The sequence below is a fragment of the Sabethes cyaneus genome, chromosome 3 (assembly GCF_943734655.1).
Source record: "Sabethes cyaneus chromosome 3, idSabCyanKW18_F2, whole genome shotgun sequence".
Classification (NCBI taxonomy): Eukaryota; Metazoa; Arthropoda; class Insecta; order Diptera; family Culicidae; genus Sabethes; species Sabethes cyaneus.
Window position 1 is genome coordinate 150,205,653 of NC_071355.1, and position 22,510 is coordinate 150,228,162.

General features: G+C 39.1%; 2 protein-coding genes across 2 annotated transcripts; one reads left to right on the plus strand and one right to left on the minus strand.

Annotated features, from left to right (window-relative positions):
• Window positions 1-390: 390 nt before the first annotated feature.
• LOC128744598 (dihydrolipoyllysine-residue acetyltransferase component of pyruvate dehydrogenase complex, mitochondrial) lies at window positions 391-9,692 on the minus strand. Its single transcript, XM_053841730.1, has 7 exons — window positions 9,287-9,692; window positions 4,400-4,590; window positions 3,767-4,171; window positions 3,321-3,702; window positions 2,937-3,239; window positions 2,726-2,871; window positions 391-1,196 (listed from the first exon to the last, which is right to left on the minus strand). Exons 1-6 carry the CDS (start codon window positions 9,406-9,408, stop codon window positions 2,742-2,744), a joined length of 1,533 nt encoding a protein of 510 aa, XP_053697705.1. The 5' UTR covers window positions 9,409-9,692; the 3' UTR covers window positions 391-1,196; window positions 2,726-2,741.
• Window positions 9,693-9,743: 51 nt separating this feature from the next.
• LOC128740263 (transformer-2 protein homolog beta-like) lies at window positions 9,744-20,515 on the plus strand. The gene is made up of 3 exons (XM_053835799.1): window positions 9,744-9,782; window positions 10,229-10,812; window positions 20,347-20,515. Exons 1-3 carry the CDS (start codon window positions 9,744-9,746, stop codon window positions 20,513-20,515), a joined length of 792 nt encoding a protein of 263 aa, XP_053691774.1.
• The last annotated feature ends 1,995 nt before the right edge of the window (window positions 20,516-22,510 follow it).

The following is a 22,510-nucleotide window of genomic DNA, read 5'->3' on the forward strand; positions in this document are numbered from 1 at the left end:
AAGTTTTCGATATTTGCTTTCTGACCGAAAACGAACAATCTGGCGAAATATGGTTCAAATTCGTGAAGGTCGATTACACGAGGCTCGGACACTTTGCGTGGAATGACCCACATGTATCTTTGTTTCTTTATATTTCCTTCTTTGTATTTCCTTCGTCTAATGTGAAGATTATCGTTGTAAAGAATTATTCGACATCCATTTTCAGCTTTGCTGATATTTTATTATAGTAAAATAGATTTTAAAGAAGGATTTCTTTTTCATTCGTTTGAAGGCTTTGTCGATTTGGCTTGGATCGAAATAAGCGTAATTTTTTCTGTAAATTGCAAACCTTTAAAGACACACTATGGTCTCGGATATGTTTGTTGAACTTAAAACGACGGAATATTGCACATAGAAAGTAATCTTTTTTTTTTTCAAGAAAATCGTGCTTCCAGTATAATAAACTTCTTTTTCTTCTGGTTGAGAAAGATCTGTTTTAAATTTATGAGGACGTATCAGGATGCAATAATTTATAACAAATAAAAAATCAATGAACGTTCAATGTTAATGAAAAATGTCCCTGCAAGTAAGTTCCGGTTCCAATTTGTCTCTTTTGGAAGTAGTTGACGCACGCAAAACATTATAGATCTTTTGGTTCTAAAATCAAACGCCACCGGTGAATTACTGTCCTACTGTAGTACTACACTTTTCCAATCAACTGGACAGATTATTGATTACTTAGTTGTAAAGTAAACTCAGAACTAAAGTTTTGGCAGCGTTTCACTCGTTTCACTAATTAAACCGGATAACAATGTAGGTAATTACCATGCTTCACAGATTCTTCTCAAGGGTTGGATCATTTCAATCAATTGATTATGGTCTTTAAACCTAATCATATTACTTTTTACGCGCTATTCGAAGTTAGTAGGTGACTTTTACACTTTTATACAGACTTTGTTCCTATTTCACTGGCCTGTACATGCACACACTGACACTATACACCACGATAGTGCACATTAGCCTGCGGATGAAAGTTGAAATTCGAGGAAATTACATGTTATTAGTGCGTGGTGGTATTCGAATGGTTTAACACATTCTCGCGCTACTTTGGGTACGTAAGGTAGTGATCACTTAAATGGTGGTAGGGAGCCCTTTTGCGGTTGCGGTGAACTTGGTTGATTGATGGTACGGCTGTGTGGCTTTGTAAGAGGTGGCAACTGAGTACAGCAAAAGAGACAAAAAATTAGATCTATTATTGTTTGATTTACAAACTTTTTTCCAGAATACATAACTAAGCTATCAAACACTATGCTTAATGTAGTAACCGTTATTCACAATGTTGGGTAGATTAGTTTATGCGTACGAACCAGTGTGTTAGTCGCTTAAATCGTGAGGACAATTATGGAATAATTTATTGAGGTTAGTGTTACCTATCAAATAAATTCGAATACAAAAGTATTAATTGGGTACTAAAAGATGCGAGTAATAAAACTATGAACTTTAAAAACTAGCCCGTTTCGACATAATGCAGGTAAAAGACTTTGATCGCCGACCTCGATTTCAGTAAATAATTAACATGCAATATTTCCTAAGCTAATATTTATCCGAATAAGATGAGAAGTTTTATACAGCAGAAGTCTATTATTCAGAACCGACGTTTATCTTTACGGAACTTGCCTGTTTTTAATAGTAATGGGTAGGTACTATGATGGAAAGGGACACTTCTATAATTTTCTTATAGGTATATCACTTTCTCGTGGAAAGTTAATATTTTTGCGTCTTTGACAAACATTCGCTTCCTTTGGGCTACAAACCGAATTGACAAGAACAATGGAATTGTTTGCTTTAATCGGAGCCGGGTTTTCCGTGTCGTTTCTCAAGGCTAATCCAGTATGTGGAATGTAACTGTAATAGGTACGAAAATAAATATCCATTTTCGTATTTTACTATTTTTCTTCCATAAAAGCAAAATCTTGATGGTACATTCCGCTTTCGGAACCTTTCACCTTCTACTTTTTTATTCGACAGCCAATTGTTAAAGTACAGGGCGAATACTGGGCTAGTACTACGACCCTACTAACTTTTCCAGGCTCTCCTAGTCGAGATTCGAACATGCGACGAAAGTCTTGTAGACCGGCTTTGCTCGTGGTCAACTGGGAGTCCTTCCATACAAACAGAGAAAAAATCAACCACGCTTTTTATCGCGGAATTTGTATGGCCTTTCGTAAATTTGCATGGTGCGACCAACTAGCTAGTGTAGGTTCTGTCTTTATTACTAGTTAGTCATGGAATAAGTGCAGAGTTATTAGAATTTTTAGAAATGCATAGTTTAAAAACAGAAAAAAAAACAAATAATGATTTGTTGAAAAGATTGATAGACTAGTAGAAGTTGCTATCTACAAAGTTTCAAAGAGTTTCTCACACATTGTCACGATGTTTCACACACTTAAGTTTTAACTTTATCAGACTTATGGCACTTTATTCCTTCTATGGGTTTTAATGACTTTTAGCGACACAATTTACGAATAACATTTTGTGCGTAAATACTTTCGCCAAGACAAACATGCTCAGATCTTTTAAAAATACTCAAATGCCAACTGAGACAAATCGCATTTCACCGTTCCCAATGAATTTGTGAATTTGTCTTATACCTTGATAACTGATCATTACGCAGAATGATCATATTTAAGGATATCCTTATGCCATGTAAAAACCATTATGACAAACACTTAGACTCCATTCTTACCGTCCTGTGGTGCGCTTTATAACAGCATTGAATGGGGATCCTCCAGGAATTGACGGAAGTACTGTAACCAGCGGGCACCAACGGCACCATCGACTGTACGGTGGTCACAGCTCAGCGTTACTGCGACGTAATCACTTTCTTTCCAGCTGCGATAAAAATCACAAGTATTCAATCATTTTGCTCTGCGGCATGCAAAACTGCTCATTCCTACCCTTGTTCCGAATCCTTGTCAGGTACGATACGCTTCTGGGTACCACCGATGGCGAGGATGCAGCTTTGTGGTGGATTGATGATGGCACTGAAGTGCGTTACTCCGAACATGCCCAGGTTGGATACACTGAACGTACCTCCCTGAAACTCCTGTGGTTGCAGTTTGCCTTCGCGAGCCTTGGCAGCCAGATTCTTGACATCCTTCGAAATATCAGTTAGACCTTTTCGGTCGGCTCCGAACACGATTGGAGTAATCAGGCCACGATCTGTCGAGACAGCTACCGAAACATCGACAGCATCAAATCTAGAAATTATTTTAAAAGTTTAAAATACAGCATTTATGATATTTAACTGCCTAGGAATAGTAACAGTTTATAATACTTACTGTCTAATGATGGCACCCATCCAGGCGGAATTCGCTTCTGGCACTTTCTTGCAGGCCAACGCCGACGCCTTGATAATAAAATCGTTAATCGATAGTTTGACTCCGTCCTTTTCCAGCTGTTTATTGAACTTTGAGCGTAATTTGTTTATCTTATCCATGTTGACGTCCACCGTGAGGTAATAGTGCGGAATGGTGGTCTTTGATTCAAGCAAGCGTTTGGCTATAACAGCTCGAATGTTCGACACCGGGATGTCCACGAAGGCTGCACCGGCAGGAATGCTGGGAGCAGCTGCGGCTGGTACATGATCATCTGCTGCGCCAGCGGCTTGTAAACCTGCCAGATCTTTAGAAGTCAGTGATCCAAAAAGACCGGATCCTTTTCCTGAAAAACAAGCAAGGCATGAGATTTATTAGGACTTTTTTTGTTCGACAGTCTGATCCTGCACCTTCTAATCGCAGTCTCTGTTGTTCTGCTAGTCTCTTTGCCATTGGACTAGCGTAAACACGTGGTCCGCGCTGTTCGACGGCTGTTAATGGGGTAGCAGATGGTTGTGCTGGTGGTGGAGGTGGCGGTGGTGGTGCAGCTGCTACAGGTGGTGGCGTTGGTACGGGGGGAGCTGCTGCGGGTGATGGAGGCGCTGCCGCTGCCGGTTTAGCTGCCGGTGCTCCCGTGTCTTTGAAATCTTTAAAAGCAGCGACATCGGCTTCATTTTCAACAATAATACATACCAACTTGCCAATTGGGACGTCTTTTTGGCCGGCAGGGACAAGAATTTTAGCGAGATAGCCCTCTTCGGGAGTCTCGAAACCCATGGTGGCCTTGTCGGTTTCGATTTCCGCCAAAAGGTCACCTACAAAATATAATAAAACAAAACATAACATGCTGAGTAAGGTCATTGTGAGAATGACGCTGCCGACCTGCTATCATCAGCAGCTTGTATACGTGGTTGTTATCAGCGAAATCGAATGCATCATACTTGAGTTATTGGTAATTGAGCAACGGGAGAAATTGAATTTCATGTTTGCATCAAGTGGGATACATTGATATAGGAATATAGGGTAAAGGAAACGATACTAACCTTCATTGAGTTTGTCGCCTTCTTTTTTCTCCCAGCTGACGATTGTTCCCAGCTCCATCGTAGGTGAAAGAGCAGGCAGCAGTACCTTCGAATGGGCAGGATAGTTGCTACAGTAGCCGCGAACAAAGCAAACCTGCCACATGGAGGCAACATTCGATCCGCCCGTTATGCCAGTCCATTTTTGCGTTTTTCTATTGAAAGGCGTGAACGATTATTTAAATTAGTTGCATATCTCGTTTCTAGCCCTGTAAATAATGTATCAAATCAATCAGTCAACTCTGTCGAGTCTCCACGTTTTGCAGACGTCAGCGGGATCTTTCGCAAACTTCTATGATTAGGAAAAAGGAGAAGTACGTATCTGAAACACCACGCGATTTTGGAAAGTATGCAATGAATCCCCTTTGAATCATAAATTGAACCAAACTTGGGTTTCGGCCCATAACATTTGAAAAATTGTCAAGCAACTACTTTGACGAAGCGGGGGACAGTCAGTAATCCTAAAGAAATGCATTCAAAGTGGAAGAAACATTCTGATTTACATAGTTGCATCTTCAACTGTGCTGGATATTGGAGTTCTATTAAGAAACAAGTTTGAGATTTTATCAGAACCAGAGAAATGTAATGATATAATACTGCAAAGCTTAAAGTTAACTAAAAATTCTGTAATTCAGTCCTTTATGGGTTTTTTGCGACATTACAGTCCGGAATTATAGGTTGTTTTATGCATCCAGATTAACTTTTAGCCAGGTTCTACAGCTTCACTGTGCTGTGACACCGAGAAAACTTTGGAAAACATCCGGAAATCTGGATCAGAACTTTTCTACTAAGAGCTCAGATTTTTGTTGTACGGACTACGGACCGAATGGTTGGTAAATGGCTGAATAATCCCCATAGTGGTTCTCAGCACCTTATCCAGTAACTCTTAACTCTACCTCCTCGTGGTACCACCCGGAAAACTAAGGTCGTTTGCGGACACGAAAAGGTGATATCATTGTCCTCGTGTCAGTGTGGAACGCTAAACACTACTGTTTCGGTGGTCCTTCAGCGACACAAGGGGTTGCGTAAAAATACTAGGTAGTACGGGAAGCAAATAATGTAAATACGTACCGGAAAAATTGGCATAGACCAAGGCAATGAAAAAGGACTAACGATTGGAAGCTTGAGACATGAAATTGCAAGTCTCTCAATTTTCTGAGAAGTATCCGCATTCTATCCGACTTATTGAGGGTTCGCAAGTTCGACATTGTAGCGTCGCAAGAGGTTTGCTAAAGGAGCTATGGATCATATGTGCTGGTGCGAGTGGTTAGATGAGCTAGCACACTGATAAAGCCTGCAAGTCGTAGGCGAAATACGTATCTGTTGTGTATAAAATTAATAGTGGAGTTTAATTGGAAAATGTTTTCTTTTCTTTTCTTTAGTATCAGGTTTTGTATTCCATTAAAACGCTCCAAAAACTTTAGTCGACCAAGTACCTGTTAGCAGGAGGAAGCGAAAGCAATCGAACTCGCATAAACAATAGTAGTCGACGAGGACGAGTTCGAGGTAATGGACGAATTTGTATACGTCGGGTCGTTGATGACGTCGGATAGCTACAGCAGAGAAATACGCAGACGTATTCTTGCCGGGAATCATGCTTAATACGGCCTCCACAAAACCTTAAGGTCTAGTAACGTTGTTTTTGAAAGTGGTGTGCTTAGGCGGGGTCTGCAAGAACTGTGATGGAGGAGAAGGATGAACCACGAGTTTAACCTGTACGCCTCAAATCCGATTGGTACCAGACGCAGAGGTGCGCACCGTGCCAGATGGTTGGATGAAGTGGAGCAATACCTGCAAAGTGTGGGACATTTGAGAAATTGGCGACAACCGAGTTTATTGGCGGAATTATTGTTATGCAGGTGAAACCCTGAGGGACATCGTAATATAGTAATGTTTAACTGAAATTCTTCGGTGATATCAATCATCTCGCCTCCTGAAGCACTGACAACTACAACTTCTGGCTTTTGTGTTGGTGGCTGGCCAATTACTTCCTTGACTTGCTTGCAGTCTAGTTGTAACTGGTCCGGGAACCGTTGAAATCTAGTTTGGTTTTTCGCTTGCTGATCTCTTAACTCGCTTAATTGAAAAAATATCTGCACTTGCGGGTCGATCCGGTTACAAAGAACGTAGTACAGCAAACGGATCAAGCTACAAAAGACAATCTGTAAGACTATTACAGTGGATTTTGAACCTTTCTGGCATACAAAAAACATTATTTTTGCAGTCGCTGCAATAACGGTACATTTTAACATATTTTTGCTCTCCACTACAGGGTATTTTCGAAAAATTTTTGTATGCGGGTTTCTGATGATGAGCATTCGGGTTGCCATTGCTTTTGTAATCTTCACTTTTTACTATCATTTAGCGGCCCGTTTGATGTTGATGATTTGATTGCACTCTTCTACCAGGTTTTCCAGCGTCAGAGTGCGCCTAGCTCCGTCACCGGCGGCAGATGTGGATTTTTCTGCTTCAAGCGTGCCAATCAGTTATGTTCGTATGTCCGCGTTGCGTAGAGCCTGGAGATCATCAACTGGAGATTTTGAATTGGCCCTTGGAGCTTCGTAAATCATGTTGTCATGTTGTTTATGTTGTCAACTTTCCCGTCTACTTTGAAAACGTGTTCGAAATGAGCGTACCAAGACTAGAAGATTATTCCGCCATCGGGGTCGTGGTCCTCTTAGGGGATGATATACCTTCTATTTTCCTTCCAGGGAAATCTTGCGTAACTTTTCAAAAGGACCTAAGTAACATTGACAGACTCTGTTTGACGTCCCTCTGTTCCGATTTTCACGGCAACATAAATGCATTTCCACAAAAATCTTTTCATCGGTTAGCTGAATATTGGCGTTAGCAACCGAATAAGAAGAGGCACAAAGAGAATCTCTAATTGTTGCTTAGCGCCTTTTCAAAAGTTACGTGAGAATCAGGGGAGTTAATACTTCTTATTTTCCTCTTGGGGAAATGTATTTATGTTATGACCCGCTCAGGGGAATTTAATACCTTTTATTTTCCTCTCGGGGAAATGTATTTTGCAGGACCCTCTCAGAGGAGTTATTAGTTAGTTATTACTTCTTACTTTCCTCTCAGGGGAGGTTGTATCATTAATTAAGGGGGTGAGGAAGGCGGCGCATATTCAACTGTTTTTTTATGTTGAATACTTTATTAAAATACTTCTCGCGTCACTTTTCATTTCGTCCAATGTAACAAATGTAAACAAATCCGGTTTATCACAACAAATTATTGCTCTTTTTAAACTCTATGTTATACAAAAACACCTGCCCAAATAGAATTATTTTGAGGTGAAAAAATTAGCATTATCAAAATGTCCAATGTGCACATTCGAATTACGGATGACTGACTGTTACTTCGGTCGTTCTCATCTGATGTCCAAAGTGCAAAAAAAATCAAAACAAACCCAATCTGTACATTGGACGTTTAGCAAGTGAAAGTTTTTTTCGCATTATTTATGCATTTTAAGTGAAACAAGCGGCCTAATATTGAAAAATAACCTCGAAAATAGCGTAGCACGGCAACGCACGTATTTTACGGTGATCTCGCTTAATTTATGTGCAATAGCCTGGAAAAATAAAAACGTCCAAAGTACAGCATGAGATGGTAAACAGTCCAATGTAACTTTTTCCATAATAAACCAAAACTGCTTAGTTTAAATTAGATTTTTAAAATCTCCGTTGAATATTGAATGTTATTATTCATCAACCACGTTGAGTGAATGACTGAAAATTATTTCATTTTGAAACAATTTAAAGTTCAATTCGAAGAACTTCGATCTCGTTTTTCTCAATATGGTGGAATTGTTACATTGGACGAAATCAAAAGTGACGCGAGACTTCTAAAACCATGACTTAGGCTTGTTGCTAACTTCTTTATATCTCGTAGGGCTTCACATAACTTCAACAATGAGGTTGCATAATAAATAAAAGAACTATCGTCTCCACAGTAAAAGAATTTGTCAATATAATTTAAAAAAAAAAACTATTTTTTAATTTTTTGTAAAAAATAAGCATGTATCTGGTGTTAAAATAAAACTTCCCAGAACCAGCTGCTAAGCATGTACAAATGTTCCTAAATATCAACATGAAACACCTGCTTCAATCACATAACTGTTTGCATCATAAGAGGGCTACCATATACGTATGCACTAATGACGCTAGTTACTGATAATGTAGCATGTAAGTATAGATTAGTGTAACTATTGTTAACAACATACAAGCTGATAGGAAAATAATCTCACGTAATTGTGAGGTCACGTAGAGTCACGCTCAAAATCAAAGATCTAAAGAATCCTACCATGCTAAAGATTGCAAGTAGATACATCTCACCGCAATTGTACGAGTGAATTTTCAAACACTAAGTTATTTAAAAATGTGACATAACATAAGCAATCTCTAATCAATTTGGTCTCATCAATTAAGACTTTCTACCATATTAGAGCTTGTTTACCATATATGTGGTATAAATACGTGTGGTCTTTTCACGACGTCTCGCCGTATTATTGGAGTTAATTTATTTCAGGATTGTTTTGCGACAGTCGCGTGTTTGCAACTATTGACAAAAGCTATTATTACACACTCTACGCGTAGTCGCACACAGTCAGTTACTAATGACGAAACTGATCCCCATTGATAACAAGCAGAAATCGAAATTGCTGTCTGTTTCAGACACTGGGCTGTAATTTTTCCACGTTAAAATCGATTACACAATTATATTAACTGACAAATAAAAATTGCTTCGTCCGATGACCGACCATGGCATGAAGAAAAATCTATTCCAGTTTTCATTCCCCGTATTATATTACATAACGAGTAGTCTCTTATGCACGGAATAAGTTACCTTTGAGCATTGTTTATCCGGAATGCTTCACAGCTCAGTGCACGGTTGGCCGTACCACGGAGCACCTGGCGGGAACTCTGCAGCAGCAGCTTTTCATTCCGTAAGGCAATTGTTCGCAGCATTTTCACTCGTCAGGACGGCGACCTTCAAATGGAACTATCTCTGTACCGGCTGTTGGAGGATTTGATAGGTCTTCTTTTGTTACGCTCTTGTTTATCACCTACTCTCCTCCGCGTGGGACCACTTCGATTGCCCTGGGTCGACGCACCTAAATCAATCGGCCTGGAGCGGGCACAATAACAATCGACTTGCGACAACCGGATCGGATCTGACGACCTTCCTGCGACGTTTGATAGGTCAATCTGGCTGCTAGCCTAGCAGAGAAATTCGCACCACTGCAAACGGTACTTCGTGATTCCGAAAGAAAGTGCCGATGTGTAGGTGTGTTTTTTCTGACATGCCATCCCATCGAATCGTGCGCGAACTGTCAGTGTCAGTGAGTTTGTGGATACAGGGTTGTGGATAACGATTCTGTCAATGAGCATTTCGAACAATGACGTCATAATTTACTTGAAAATAGATGCGATGTTAGTAACTATTTCAATTATCAGAGTTATTTGAATTACTCGTTGTAATTTGTGCACTACATAATTAGTAAAAATTTGTGAACAAAATCGTGTATATTATTATCACAAGACTATTTTCACCAAATTAATTACAAAAATATTCTCTGTGAGCGAAATCGTCTAGTTAGATGGATTCTGTAGTTACTGATAATGATTCGTAGCACGTTTCCAAAACTTGAAACGGTTTCGAGGTAGGCCTTGTGCTTCCTATTCCAAATTTTTCATTCTGGGTCACGTGCAGGCGATTTGATGTTTAAAAATGGTAGTTTAATTTCATATGGCAAAACCGTCTTAATTTAACAGATTTTTTCTACAGGTTCAATCTCGTAGTCGCAGTCGTTCTCTACCACGCAGCTACCGGAAACGGCACAGGACCTCATGTCACCATCATCGTAGCCGTTGCCGCGAACGAAAAAATCGTTCAAGTTGCCGGCACCGACGTTGCAGCCGAAGTGCCAGCTACCAGAGTAGTTTCAGTCGAACCAGCTTTTCTAGTTCCGGAAGTACATTACCTCGAAAAACAGCGTTGGAACGAACACGTCCTGTTAATCCTTCACCAAGTACCTGTTTGGGTGTTTTTGGACTAAGCATCTATACCCAAGAAACAGACTTACGTAACATTTTTGAAAGATTCGGAACCATTCACAAAGTTTCAATTGTATACGATGCTAAAACGAAAAGTTCCCGTGGGTTTGGATTTGTATACTTTCAGGATTTGGAGGAGGCTTCTGTCGCAAAAGTACAATGCAACGGAATGGTCATTCACGAAAGAACCATACGGGTTGATTACTCTGTAACAGATAAACCACATGCTCCGACACCAGGAGTATACATGGGTGATCGAAATAATGGAAACAGGTCTAGTCGTCACTCATACAGTTATCGAGGAAGAAGTTATGAGTAAGTAGATTCATATTAAATTGGATAAATTTCGGGGATTTCGGCAGGTCATCAAATTCAGACACATAATTTGAATCTATACCTACATATATATCAAAGCATCCAAATTTGAATGAAGAATTACTAAATTGTCTTAGAGTTTTGAAAACAGTTGATACCTAATTTGAATCCAAGCATAATTATTTTATTGAAATGGAATTGTTTCTATAACTACAATCATATATTTAATTTGATCTGTGGGTTACTTGCCTACTACAAGAGTACTACTCCCTTCACAGGATGTGAAGGTCAAAACAATAAATTCAACGAATCTGTTATTTGTGGGGGGTTGACTAGTTGGACGCTGATGAGCGCATTACTTCTATATTAGGCCCGAGGAGTGATCTTATATCGGAGTTTCCAAGAGTCATTTCTGCCTGCCGAGACAGCTTACGACAGCCAATAAAACCCAATAGCGGATTGACTCTGGAGATTCCAAGATCAGACAATGTCAAGTGATTGGTCAAATAGTCACGTAGTAGTCTAGTTATAAATGTTCTATAGAGATAATTCTATAAAATTCTATAAAGAGATCAAGATATATGTTTTTCATACCTGTTGTTCGGGTATTCATATTCCGTTCCTCTTACCTTTTTGTGATGGATTCTATCTTGATTAAATAGGAGTTCCTATTCCCATCCCCAATGACGGCTTTATCATTGCTTCCATCAAGTGTAGCCCTTTTTGCCTTGCCTTAGTAGTGCGTCCTGAGCCATTCTGCCATAACTATCCTTGTTTGGGTAGTAGTACTTTCTTCCCCGTGCGTGCAAGGTATTGGATGACGTGTGTGTCCAGTGTAATTCTCTCCGAATTTCTAGCTAGTTGTTTTTGTCAAAAACTCGCAAAAAAGAAAAAAAAATAGTATTAGAACCTATTATAACCACTGAGTAATTCCAATATTACAGGAAATTTTACTAATAGTGATGTAGAAAGTCAAAACATTACTGGTGATAGTAAGAGAAGCGTTAACAACGGTAGTGACTATAAAAGTAGACGTTAAGTCAAATTCTAATATGAACTAGAGGACCCGGCGCGTGTTGCTGCGCCATTCTAAAAAGGGGGTAGATGCATAATGCTGGAGGTAATTGTAATCTTGCAACCAACAGCTTTCTTTTTGGCAAACCAAGATATTCCTAAATCATGCCCCAGATTTCTAAGACCACGTAGCAATTTTAGTTTTATTACTAACCCTTAAAATAGCGAGGTTGTCAAAATCGCAATAAATATCAGTGAAGTTCGTTTGAAAACAGTTGAAAACTGGTCAGAAACCATAGACTTAGAGTAATTTCAACATTTTTTTCTTTATATTTGCATTTCAACAATGTATTTTTTCTCCAATTTTGTTTTTAAAATAATTATTACCTTTTCTCACATTTATTTAATTTGACTCATCTAGGATTCACCCATTTATTATTAACAATTTTGTTCCAAAATTATTCTATCTTTTCATATGGACGGAATCATCTAGTTTTTGGTGGTATTGTTATGAACTAATGTTTTATGGAAGAATCTAAAATTTCTCGAAATTTCTGTTTAATTTGTATGAGAGCCACCCCCCTCCCCTTCCAGAGGGGGAAGGGATCACAAACTACCGTAGAAAAAAACTTGCGTCCAAAAATCCCCATATGCCACATTCGGTTCCATTTGCTTGATTAACAGTCGAGTTATGCAGAAATTTGTGTTTCATTTGTATGGGATCCCCCCCCTTCCAGAGGGGTTTTAATCCGCCTTAGAAAAAAACCCTGTCTCTAGAAACCCCCACATGTTAAATTTGGTTCCATTTGCTTGTTTAACAGTCGAGTTATGCAGAAATTTATGTTTCACTTGTATGGGAGCCCCTCCTCTTAAAAGACAGAGGGGTCTCAATCTACCATAGACAAAGTTTCTGCCTCTCAAAACCTTCACATGCCAAATTTGGTGCCATTTGCTTGATTAGTTCCCGAGTTATGCAGAAATGTATGTTTCATTTGTATAGGAGCCCACCCCTTCTGGAGGGGACAGGGGAGACCCCTGTCTCAAACCATGCTAACAACATTCCTCACATCAGACGTAATGGGTATGCCAAGTTTCATCAAAATCCGTCGAGCGGTTTGCGAGTCTATGCCGTTGCCTTCGTTTCTCTCCGCTCGCTGCTCAACACTTTCAGCTCTTCTCTTAATCCCTCTACGTTCTGTTTCCCTTGTTTGTCTACCAAGATTAGTCCTTTTTGGTGGCATAGTGTTAAAATATTATGTTAAGTTTTGTAAAATACAGACAATGCTACAAAAGCTTTGATTTTAGGTTTGTAAAACTCAACACTTTAATACTTTTTCGGCAGTACCTAGTGAATGTATGCGATTGAAATGCAGTTTGTTCCATATGCAGTAATTTCGAAATTTTGTAAACTTCCACATACAGAAATTGAACAAAACCATGCTAACAACATTCCTCACATCATACGCAATGTATATACCAAGTTCCATCAAAATCCGTCGAGCGGTTTGCGAGTCTATACCGGACACACGAACAGCATTTCATTTTTATATATATAGATTTACTACAAAAGTTCAATTCAATGGACAAGGTAGTCTAAGTCCTCCCTTAAAAAAAAATATGAATAGAGAACAGGTTTGAAGAAAGTATCGGCTAATCTCTATGCTTACTAATACATATCTCGTACATACCTATACACATATGCACACCCACACATGCGTATTTCTACGCCTGAATGCATGCTCGTGTGTGCATATTTTTTATTTCTGAACGGCCCATAAATTCAATAACATCTCCATAGAGAATGTCTCGGTCGGGACAGTACATCAACTTTAAACATTCATACGGGCTGGTGTTAATTTATACTCAACCTCCATGAGACATCAATAGACTTATACTGCCGCTACTCGCATAACAGTCCCATTTTCTATGGAGTTTCCTATATAAATGGGACTGTTATGCGATTAGGGACAATATATTTACTAACAGTTATGCGACTTGATAATACCAGACAATTTTCCTCAGTACACGGCTTGAGCGTCGTACTCGCCAGATTTAATAGCACGCAATTTCCCTGACTTTTAAAAGTGAACCCCCATTAGGTTTACTGGACGACAGACTTGCCTTGCCAATGTTGTTCTCTCAAGTTATATGATATGTATTTGAGCTTCATCCCTCCACGAGTCGTCAAATGCTCATAGATGAATGTGACAGCTTATAAAAACTGGGAAGTCGTCGTAGCCAACTGTCGAATAAAGCCTCTGGCAATCGGAGGCCTATTTTGGACTCGAGCATACAATGACTGGACTTGAGACCCAGTATAGTAACCCGAATCTAGTTGGGAAATGAAGTGGGTAGGCTTTAGCACTGACGAACTAACGCGACACTTAGAAGAAAATCCTTTAAAAACCATCGTCATGCACATTTTGCTTGTACACTTTGCTTGTGCATGTTGCGGAGCAGCGTGCATTTGCAGGGTTTTATGCTATAGGGTTTTGTACATTTGTATAATTTTATACTGAAAACTCGAAGCAACACTCGCGCGCCGTGTGTGACCATGTTGCGAAACATGCTTTTTTGAAAAATGAGTGGTTTTTGATTGGACGTTGGAATTATCGCGAGTGTCTCGTCTGTTTGTCTGTGGCTTTAGCTTAGATTTTACTGTGAACCCACTGAACGTACCTACAAGATATCTGAGGCGAACGCGCCACAAATATCATGAAGCACGGCCAGTAATCCCCAGAAAATTTAGTGCACCCTCCCGGTGCCTTCAAATTGACCAGATCAGACCTGATCTGCTCAACTCCGCTTTGATTGACACAACTACACATGGAGTTATATTGCACAAAATTACATTCTACAACTAAGATGAGTTTATTTACATAGTATTCTACGCATAGAACTAACATATAAGCGGTTGATGAAGGACTCGATGAACCACCTGCCCAAGGGAGGGAACAATGAATTCAACGAATGACTTGAAATAATCTATCTCGGGTTTTTTTACAAGTGTAACGTTTGAATGAAAGATTTCAAATGGTAACAACTACTAAACTACTGCACGAAACTGAACAATGTCGTTGGATAGATAAAATGACCAGCAATTTTATGGAGGGGGTAAGAGCAATTTTATGGAGGGCGTAAGAGGCGGGACTCCCATACAAATTAAACACAAATTTCCTCAAAACTCGAGAACTAATCAAGCAAATGGTAACAAATTTGGCATGTAGGGGTTTTTGGAGGCATGATTTTTTTCTATGATGCACCCTAACCTAACCCTTACCTTTTCAGAAGGGGGGGGCTTCCATACAAGTGAAATACAAATTTCCTGATAACTTCAGAACTAATCAAGCAAATGGAACCAAATTTAGCATGTGGGGGTTTTTGGAGGCAATTTTTTTTTGTATGGTGAATTGCGACCCATCCCCTCTTTAGGAGGGGAATAATGACCCATCTCGCTTTTGAGAGGGGGGCTTCCATACAAATGAAAAACAAATTTCTTATTAACTCGAGAACTAATCAAGCACATGGAACAAAATTTGACATGTGGGTGTTTTTGGAGACAAGATTTTTTTCTATGGAGAATTGAAACCTCTCCCCACTTTAGGAGGAGGGGCTCCTATACAAATGAAATACAAATTTCCTCATAACTTGAGAACTAATTAATTAAATGGAACCATATTTGGCATGTGGGTGTTTTTGGAGGCATGAATTTTTTTATGATGGTTTGAGACCCCTCACCCCTGTGGTCTGCCTACCACTCTCATACAAATAAAACAGAAATTTTTGCGTAACTCAAAAGCTAATCGAACTCGAGAAAATTTAGACTTTTTCATAAAATATTAATCAATAACAAGACCACCAAAAACTATCAATAGTAACATTAGATAATTCAGCGCGAGACGGCCACAGGCTGCGAGTGTTGCCGGCGACCTGCCATTGGAAGCGCCGTCCACTGCGGTGGGGCAGCCCCCCGAACTGAATTCAAATACGTAACCCTACAAAAAAAAATTTCCAGGCGCAGTGAACTTTTCTTCAAGAAGTGACTCATAAAATAAATTTGTAAATTCATAAATTCACAATTCCGGCTTCATACCCTTTTGCATGGGTTATGCGACCTTTCAAAAACTAAAGCCAGAATTATCGAGATAAATATTGCAAATGTATTAAGCGTGTTGTGCTTCGAAGACCATAGCAAAATGCTATTTGGTAAGGTGTGTGGCGAAATGCTACAAAAGCGCTTATTGTAAAGGTCGGGCCACTTGTGTAGTCATGGTTGGGCCACCATAGTGTTAAGCGCAGAAGCGCAATATTCGCTAGGGAACGGCAGTCACGTGAAATGTGATGAAATGAACCAAAAATTAATGCGATAAAAATCAGGATTGTTGTAGTGTTTACACTGTGGTTGTACACTTTGGAAAAAGGCAATCGTAGCAGAAGGGCGTCCCACATCAAATTGCATCATGGAAAAACGTAGAAAATTGCCCATTGAGTATTTTCTCTTGAAAATTTGGAGTGACTGTAAATACTGATATTTTTATCGCTATCATTCAAAAAGCAACGTTGCGAATTGATTGTTTTCGTTTAGAGAGCCAAGGACCGGGACGCATACGTACAACGTGCAGAAGGCTCGTGACGAACGGCAAAATATGGTGGGAAAGGCCCGGAAACTGTATAACCAGATGCTGACGAAGCCTCATTGTCTTATTATGGATAATGAGACTTACGTCAAAGCGGACTTCCAGCAGCTTCTGAGGGTACTGTTCTTCACCGCCCAACACAAGTTTGATGTTCCGGAGGAAGTAAGAAAGCAGAAACTTACAAAGTTTGCCAAGAAATACATGATTTGGCAAGCGATCTGCTCATGTGGCAAACGCTGTACGCCGTTCGTGACTACCGGGACTGTGAACGGACAGATCTACCTCAAGGAGTATCTACAGAAGCGTATGCTTCCTCTGTTGAAGCAAAACGATCCCTATGTCCCTATGATCTTCTGACTGGAACTAATTTCGTGCCACTATTCAAAGGATGTCCTGCAGTGGTACGAAGCCAATGGGGTCACTTTTGTACCCAAGGACATGAACCCCCCAATGCACCGGAACTAAGGCCCATCGTTAACCAATTAAAAGTTATTACGGTGAGCGTCTTAGCAGAATCTCGAATACGAGTTAAGGCCCATCAAAAAATACTGGGCTATTATGGGTAGGCACTACGGAAGCATCCCAAGGAGGTAAAATCTTAGGAAGACATGAAGAAAAAGTGAGTTTCCGTACAGTAAAAGCTGCAGCCAGATGTTGTACAGAACCTTATGAGTGGAGTTAAGCGTAAGGTGCGACCATACGGTCATGGTATTGAAATAAATATGACAAATTTTTACAAATGGGTTACTTTTTATTGTCTGAAAGTTTGAAAAGCATCGGTCAACTAGGTAATTTTTTACAACGTTTTTTTCGCGATGCAATTTGATGTGGGACACCCCCCCCCCCCCTTACAATTTCGTAAAGTAATTATTTAAGATAATAAAGATAATTCAAGCGTGAGGTTTTCTGTATAGGATTAGGCTAGACATGATTAACAGTTGTTGTTGATTTTTGTTGAGTTTTGAGATTTTGAGTTTTTACTATCACTGCTGACAAGAAGAATTTGAATAAAACTTTGGATGCCAATTTAATGCATTTAGGCAGTCAAAAAGTTATTGAACAACCACGTGCAGTATAAAATGCTAGATATGCTAATAAATGACTGATTTACTGATTATGTTAATGCTTATTGGTTACGTGGGAGCGCCTCTGATTTTTTGTCTTTACGTAAATACCTATAACTTTAATATTTTTCAAGCAATTAGTTCCAAATTTTCCAGAAATATACCTTGTGCTTAGACCTTTGCAATGCTGAATTTAGATTTTCGAAATTCCTTTTGAAATGGAAGTTATAGACGAATGCCTAAAGGTGGTCCAACCACGACGACATTCCCCTATTCGTGACAGTAGTTAAAGAGATAGTAAAATTAAAAAGAATTCATCTCCGATTTGTTCTCGATTATTCAAAATTTTATGTCTGATTTCAAGTTCAATTTTAAATCAAACTTTATTTCCATTTTCAGGTTTAATTTCAAGTTCAAGTCCAATTTCAAGTCTGATTTAGTCTGAAGTCCAATTCCAAGCGTAATATCAAGTCTTATTATCAGTTCAATTTCAAGTTGAAGCTCAAATTCAAACTTAAATCCTATTTCTAATCTAATTCCGAGTTCGGTCCGGAAATATAACGGTACTCTCCGGCGGACTCCACTCATACCGGTCATGTGTGGGTAACTCAATGCTTTGCATTAGAGCAGATCAAGAAATTCCAGGACTTTCTTCTGTTGGTAGTCGTTGATTTCGGAAACGCGTTTGACTGACCGCCACAGTCATAATCAACCACAAACAAATCTGGGCCGCAGTAAGCCTGGAGGAATTTTTTTTATTAAAGAACAAGCAATTTTTCCATGTAATCCAATCGAATTACTAAAAAGAAACAAGGTTGGAATGCACAGTTTGATGCGATTTTCATCTTTTGACTTTTGACCGTCTCAACTAAGCAAAATTTTCAAGGGTTTGTAACCATCGACTTAGTCTCTGTCCAAGATTTAGGAGACTGTCGCGGGTGTAAAATATTTAATAAATGTCACGAAATAAAATGTCAAGAAAGTAGTTGGACACCCTATTGCTAACAGCTTTCCCCGAAGACGTGCGCAGTCACGTGTCAACGGTTTCCTCCCACCCACCGCCAGGAGGCGGAAAAATGGAGTTAAGCTAGCATGGATTGAGGATGGCAAGTGAACGATAAGCAAGAGAGAGTAGGGATCTTGGTGCGAAGGTCATAGGTTGTTGGACATAAGATAAATGAAACCATTACCACTGACGAACTGACATGACACATAGAAGAAAATCCTTTAAAAACCATCGTCCTACACATTTTGCTTGCACACTATCACCCTCTGTTGTGCATGTCGCGGAGTAGCTTGCATTTGCAGGGTTTATGCTATAGGGTTTTTACATTTGAATGGTTTTATACTGAAAACTCGAAGCAACACTCGTGCGCCGCGATGTAGCCATGTTGCGAAACATGCTTTTTTGAAAAATGGGTGGTTTTTGATTGGACGATGGAATTAATGCGAGTGTCTCGTCTGTTTGTCTGTGCCATTACCTTGTCTGAAGTCAAACCGTTAAAAGCTAATTATAACAGAGCACAAAGTAAAACAGAACCACGAATTAAGTTGAGTTTGATTAAATACACAAATTAGAAGAAAGACAGAAGTGAAAGACAGAAATGCAGAAAGCTTGAAGGAGAAAAGGAAAGACGTGTACCTATAGTAAAGCAAACCAAAGAACCGGACCGCTGAGTTTCCTGAGTTTCTTCGACGTTTACCTACGTTTGGCCTTGAACATTACACGTCGATTCGCTGATTCCGCCAACGGAACGATTCCGCCAACACCGGAGCTGAAGGAGCGTCCCTGTCAACGACGCCATCGCAGTTACGTCGCGTCGCCGCCATCGCGTTTATTCAGCGCCCCAAGTGCGCCTGCAGCCGGAACGCCGGGAGTAACCCACCAAACCCCGCGCCAAGAGTCACCGACCTGACCGCAAGCGGATCCCGGTCAACATTTCCGCCGGAAGTGAAACCCAAAAGTTAGGAGTTACCGAGGGAAATACGTTAATAAAGCGAACAGTTTAGGTAGAAGGTTTTCTGGTGTTTTTTTTATAGGTTTGCCATCCCTGAGGCTTGGTTTAGGGGGGGTAAGTTCTGGGCTGTTACGACCCCGTCAGTTACAGGTTGTGTATGGGACAGCTGTAGAGTTAGTTTAACAATATGTCTGAACCAAGCATTGCTTCACCTCTTGCAGTTGGGCTGCTGCTCCATTGGTTGTAAAACGTGCGCTCTTTTTGAAACCAACGTACTACAGGCTTGTAAAACAAAACAGTAATTAATAAATAACACTTCAGCAATATTGTAGATTATAACTAACCCTATGAGTGACTCATACAGAACTTTTAGAACTTATGCTTGGCTGAGATAGTACAGTCAAAAGGGTAAAATCGAACCAAACCGTGCGTGCCAATCCTGTTTTTTACCAAATTTGCTACAGTGGTGGAAAACTTCAAAGAATAATCAGAAAATTTGCAATTTTCAAAATATTTTTTTATTTTTCAGTTTACAATCGCTAGTCTATTAGGTAGAGTAGTGGTCGCATGCTAGAAAAATAGACGGCAGAAATAAGCTAGAGAAACCAATCTTATCTATAATTCGCCTCGATTCTACATTCCGATCAGAAACATCCTGATCAACGTGCGTTATAGCATACGTTGTATTCCAATCGAAGCAAAATTTCTGATCGGATCCGCATCGGTATGCAGAATAGAGGCTTTTGTTTTAGTTACATTGAATGACTCGTGAACGTTTTGAGCAAAATTGATTAGTTTTATGATGATCTTAGCTTGCTTTTGAATATAATAATCTATTGTTCATGGTTCCTATCTATGCAGTGAGGATTATTATCACGGACGCTCGAGGCGCAGCCGTTCACGATCTTCTCATCGCCGGCGAAGTTCGAGACATAGACGTCACTGTCACCGAGCCGTAACTCGTTCTCGTAGCCGGTCTATGACTTACACGTCTAGAGATTCTCGTCATTCATCGATCCGTTCCGGTTGACCGACTGACTGACGACTGGTTAGTATGTTTGCAAATATGCCACGTTGAAAAAAAGTAATTCAAGTTAAATCTTCTTTCACAGAGTTACTACGATTTGCTACATTTGTGACGTATGCATTGTGAAATATGTTATATGCTACTCTGAATCATTGAAATGATGAATGAATGATCTTGTTCTATAATATTATCAATCAACTATATCGTCCTGTATATTAGAATAATTCAATAAGAAGTTTTCTTTAAATAATTATTTTGGTTTTCAATCGTTGATTGCTCTAGGGGCCCTGTCACTGGGATTTATTTTTTAATTTACCCTGCTAAAGTAATTATTAAAATAATCCGCTGTCTCTAAATACATTTCAACTCTTATTAAAGCAACGTTTTCAGGTTACTGGTGAATACCCAAGCAACAATGTGAGTTTTGTTGTTCTCTTATGGCGGTCTTCATGACCAATTTTGCTCTTAAATTCCATCATAAGAGTGTAATAAATTGTTACTAAGAGTGTAAAAAATTGTTACTTGGGTAGTTTAAATTTATTTCGATTTATTTTTCTTGCCTAAATTAATAATAGGTACAGATTACGCTATGTAAAAAAATTAAAATCGCTCCTTTATTTTTTAATGTAATGATGGCCGTCATATAGTATGATACTGTAGTAACAAGCTAAAGAAATTATGCAACGTGCAGAAAAAAAAGAGCTATACGTACTAATTTTACGGAATAAAAAACTTTATTTTATCCTAACAAATAGGTTTTCCTGCACAGGACATTTTATTTGTTCTATATCATCAATCGTTATAACGGTATGTTATGATCGTTATGACATCTTTGTAGTACATGTTTTAGTAATGGGCAAAAACTATTACTCTATCCCCATGTGCGCATATTTCGAATGTGTTGTTTGCAGTTTCTTACTTTGATAGGCGTGTAATTAAATTATCAAATGGCCGTTAAATAGCAATATTTACTGTCAATGTAAAACTGTGCAACTACCATGAGAATCGAAATAATTCATCTCCCGGGGAGATATTTGACGACATGCGGTGAATATATTATTGCCTCATATTATCCCCGCCATAGATGCGAGATTGGTTGAATTGTTCATTCAACCATTTTATTCAAGCCAGGTTTTAATTTGAGCATTACGGACATCCACTTCGTTACAGAGCCTTCTATAGAAGTTAAACTGAAATCTTCATAGCTTCCGATCTTTCGAAGATCGAAAAGACAATGTTTATATTAACGAGATCTTTGGTATCTGTTCCTTTTCACCATATCATTGTTTTTATGTTTTTCGAATAAAACTTCAATTACGTTTCATGGAATCAACACGTGATCTTAGATTTGTGATCTTTTGACAGCATATGATGTTTTAATTATTACTTATTTTAATTATTTAATTATTGCTTATTATTACACATGATTACTCATTTTCATTATGGTTGCAATCCACAACTCATTTCTATCAAAATTCCCTTAAATTTTTTATAATCTAATAATAGCTCGGTTTGTGTCTATATATTGAAATATATTTTCAACTAATCTAATATTTTGTCGAATTCACATTCTAAAATGCTGTGGCCGAATCTATACTGACAGAAAATTGGATCCTTTGCAGTGCGACTTAACTCCCATAGACACCTATTAGCGTGTATACCACGTTTCACTGAAACCGGAAAAAGACTTTTCGGTTGTCAGGCAGAATTTCCTCAAAACTTTATTTCAAAAGCGACGTGAATCTTAAGAAAGGTAAAAAACGTTTTATCTAAAATGCAATAGGCAAATTATACGATACTGTCTTCGGAAGCCTCAGGAGCTTTCTTAGATCACATTATTCATACATATTATTGGTTTTAGGCTTCCTGCAAAACAGTATTCAATCGAATCGGGTATCCCACGGATTCGTTAATGCTTTCTAGCTCAAATTTCAGCTTCCCACAATCGATTGATCCCCTAGTTTGGCTTGAATAACCTATTTCGCATTATTAATTTTT

Excerpts from the sequence above, each read along its gene's own strand:
- LOC128744598 (XM_053841730.1), bottom strand. The coding sequence starts at position 9,408 with ATGCTGCGAACAATTGCCTTACGGAATGAAAAGCTGCTGCTGCAGAGT. Across the intron at positions 3,240-3,320 it reads ATGGGTGCCATCATTAGACA|ATTTGATGCTGTCGATGTTT; the intron begins GTAAGTATTATA and ends AATAATTTCTAG. Across the intron at positions 2,872-2,936 it reads GACAAGGATTCGGAACAAGG|CTGGAAAGAAAGTGATTACG; the intron begins GTAGGAATGAGC and ends TTTTTATCGCAG.
- LOC128740263 (XM_053835799.1), top strand. The coding sequence starts at position 9,744 with ATGCCATCCCATCGAATCGTGCGCGAACTGTCAGTGTCA. Across the intron at positions 9,783-10,228 it reads TGCGCGAACTGTCAGTGTCA|GTTCAATCTCGTAGTCGCAG; the intron begins GTGAGTTTGTGG and ends TTTTTTCTACAG. Across the intron at positions 10,813-20,346 it reads TATCGAGGAAGAAGTTATGA|TGAGGATTATTATCACGGAC; the intron begins GTAAGTAGATTC and ends CTATCTATGCAG.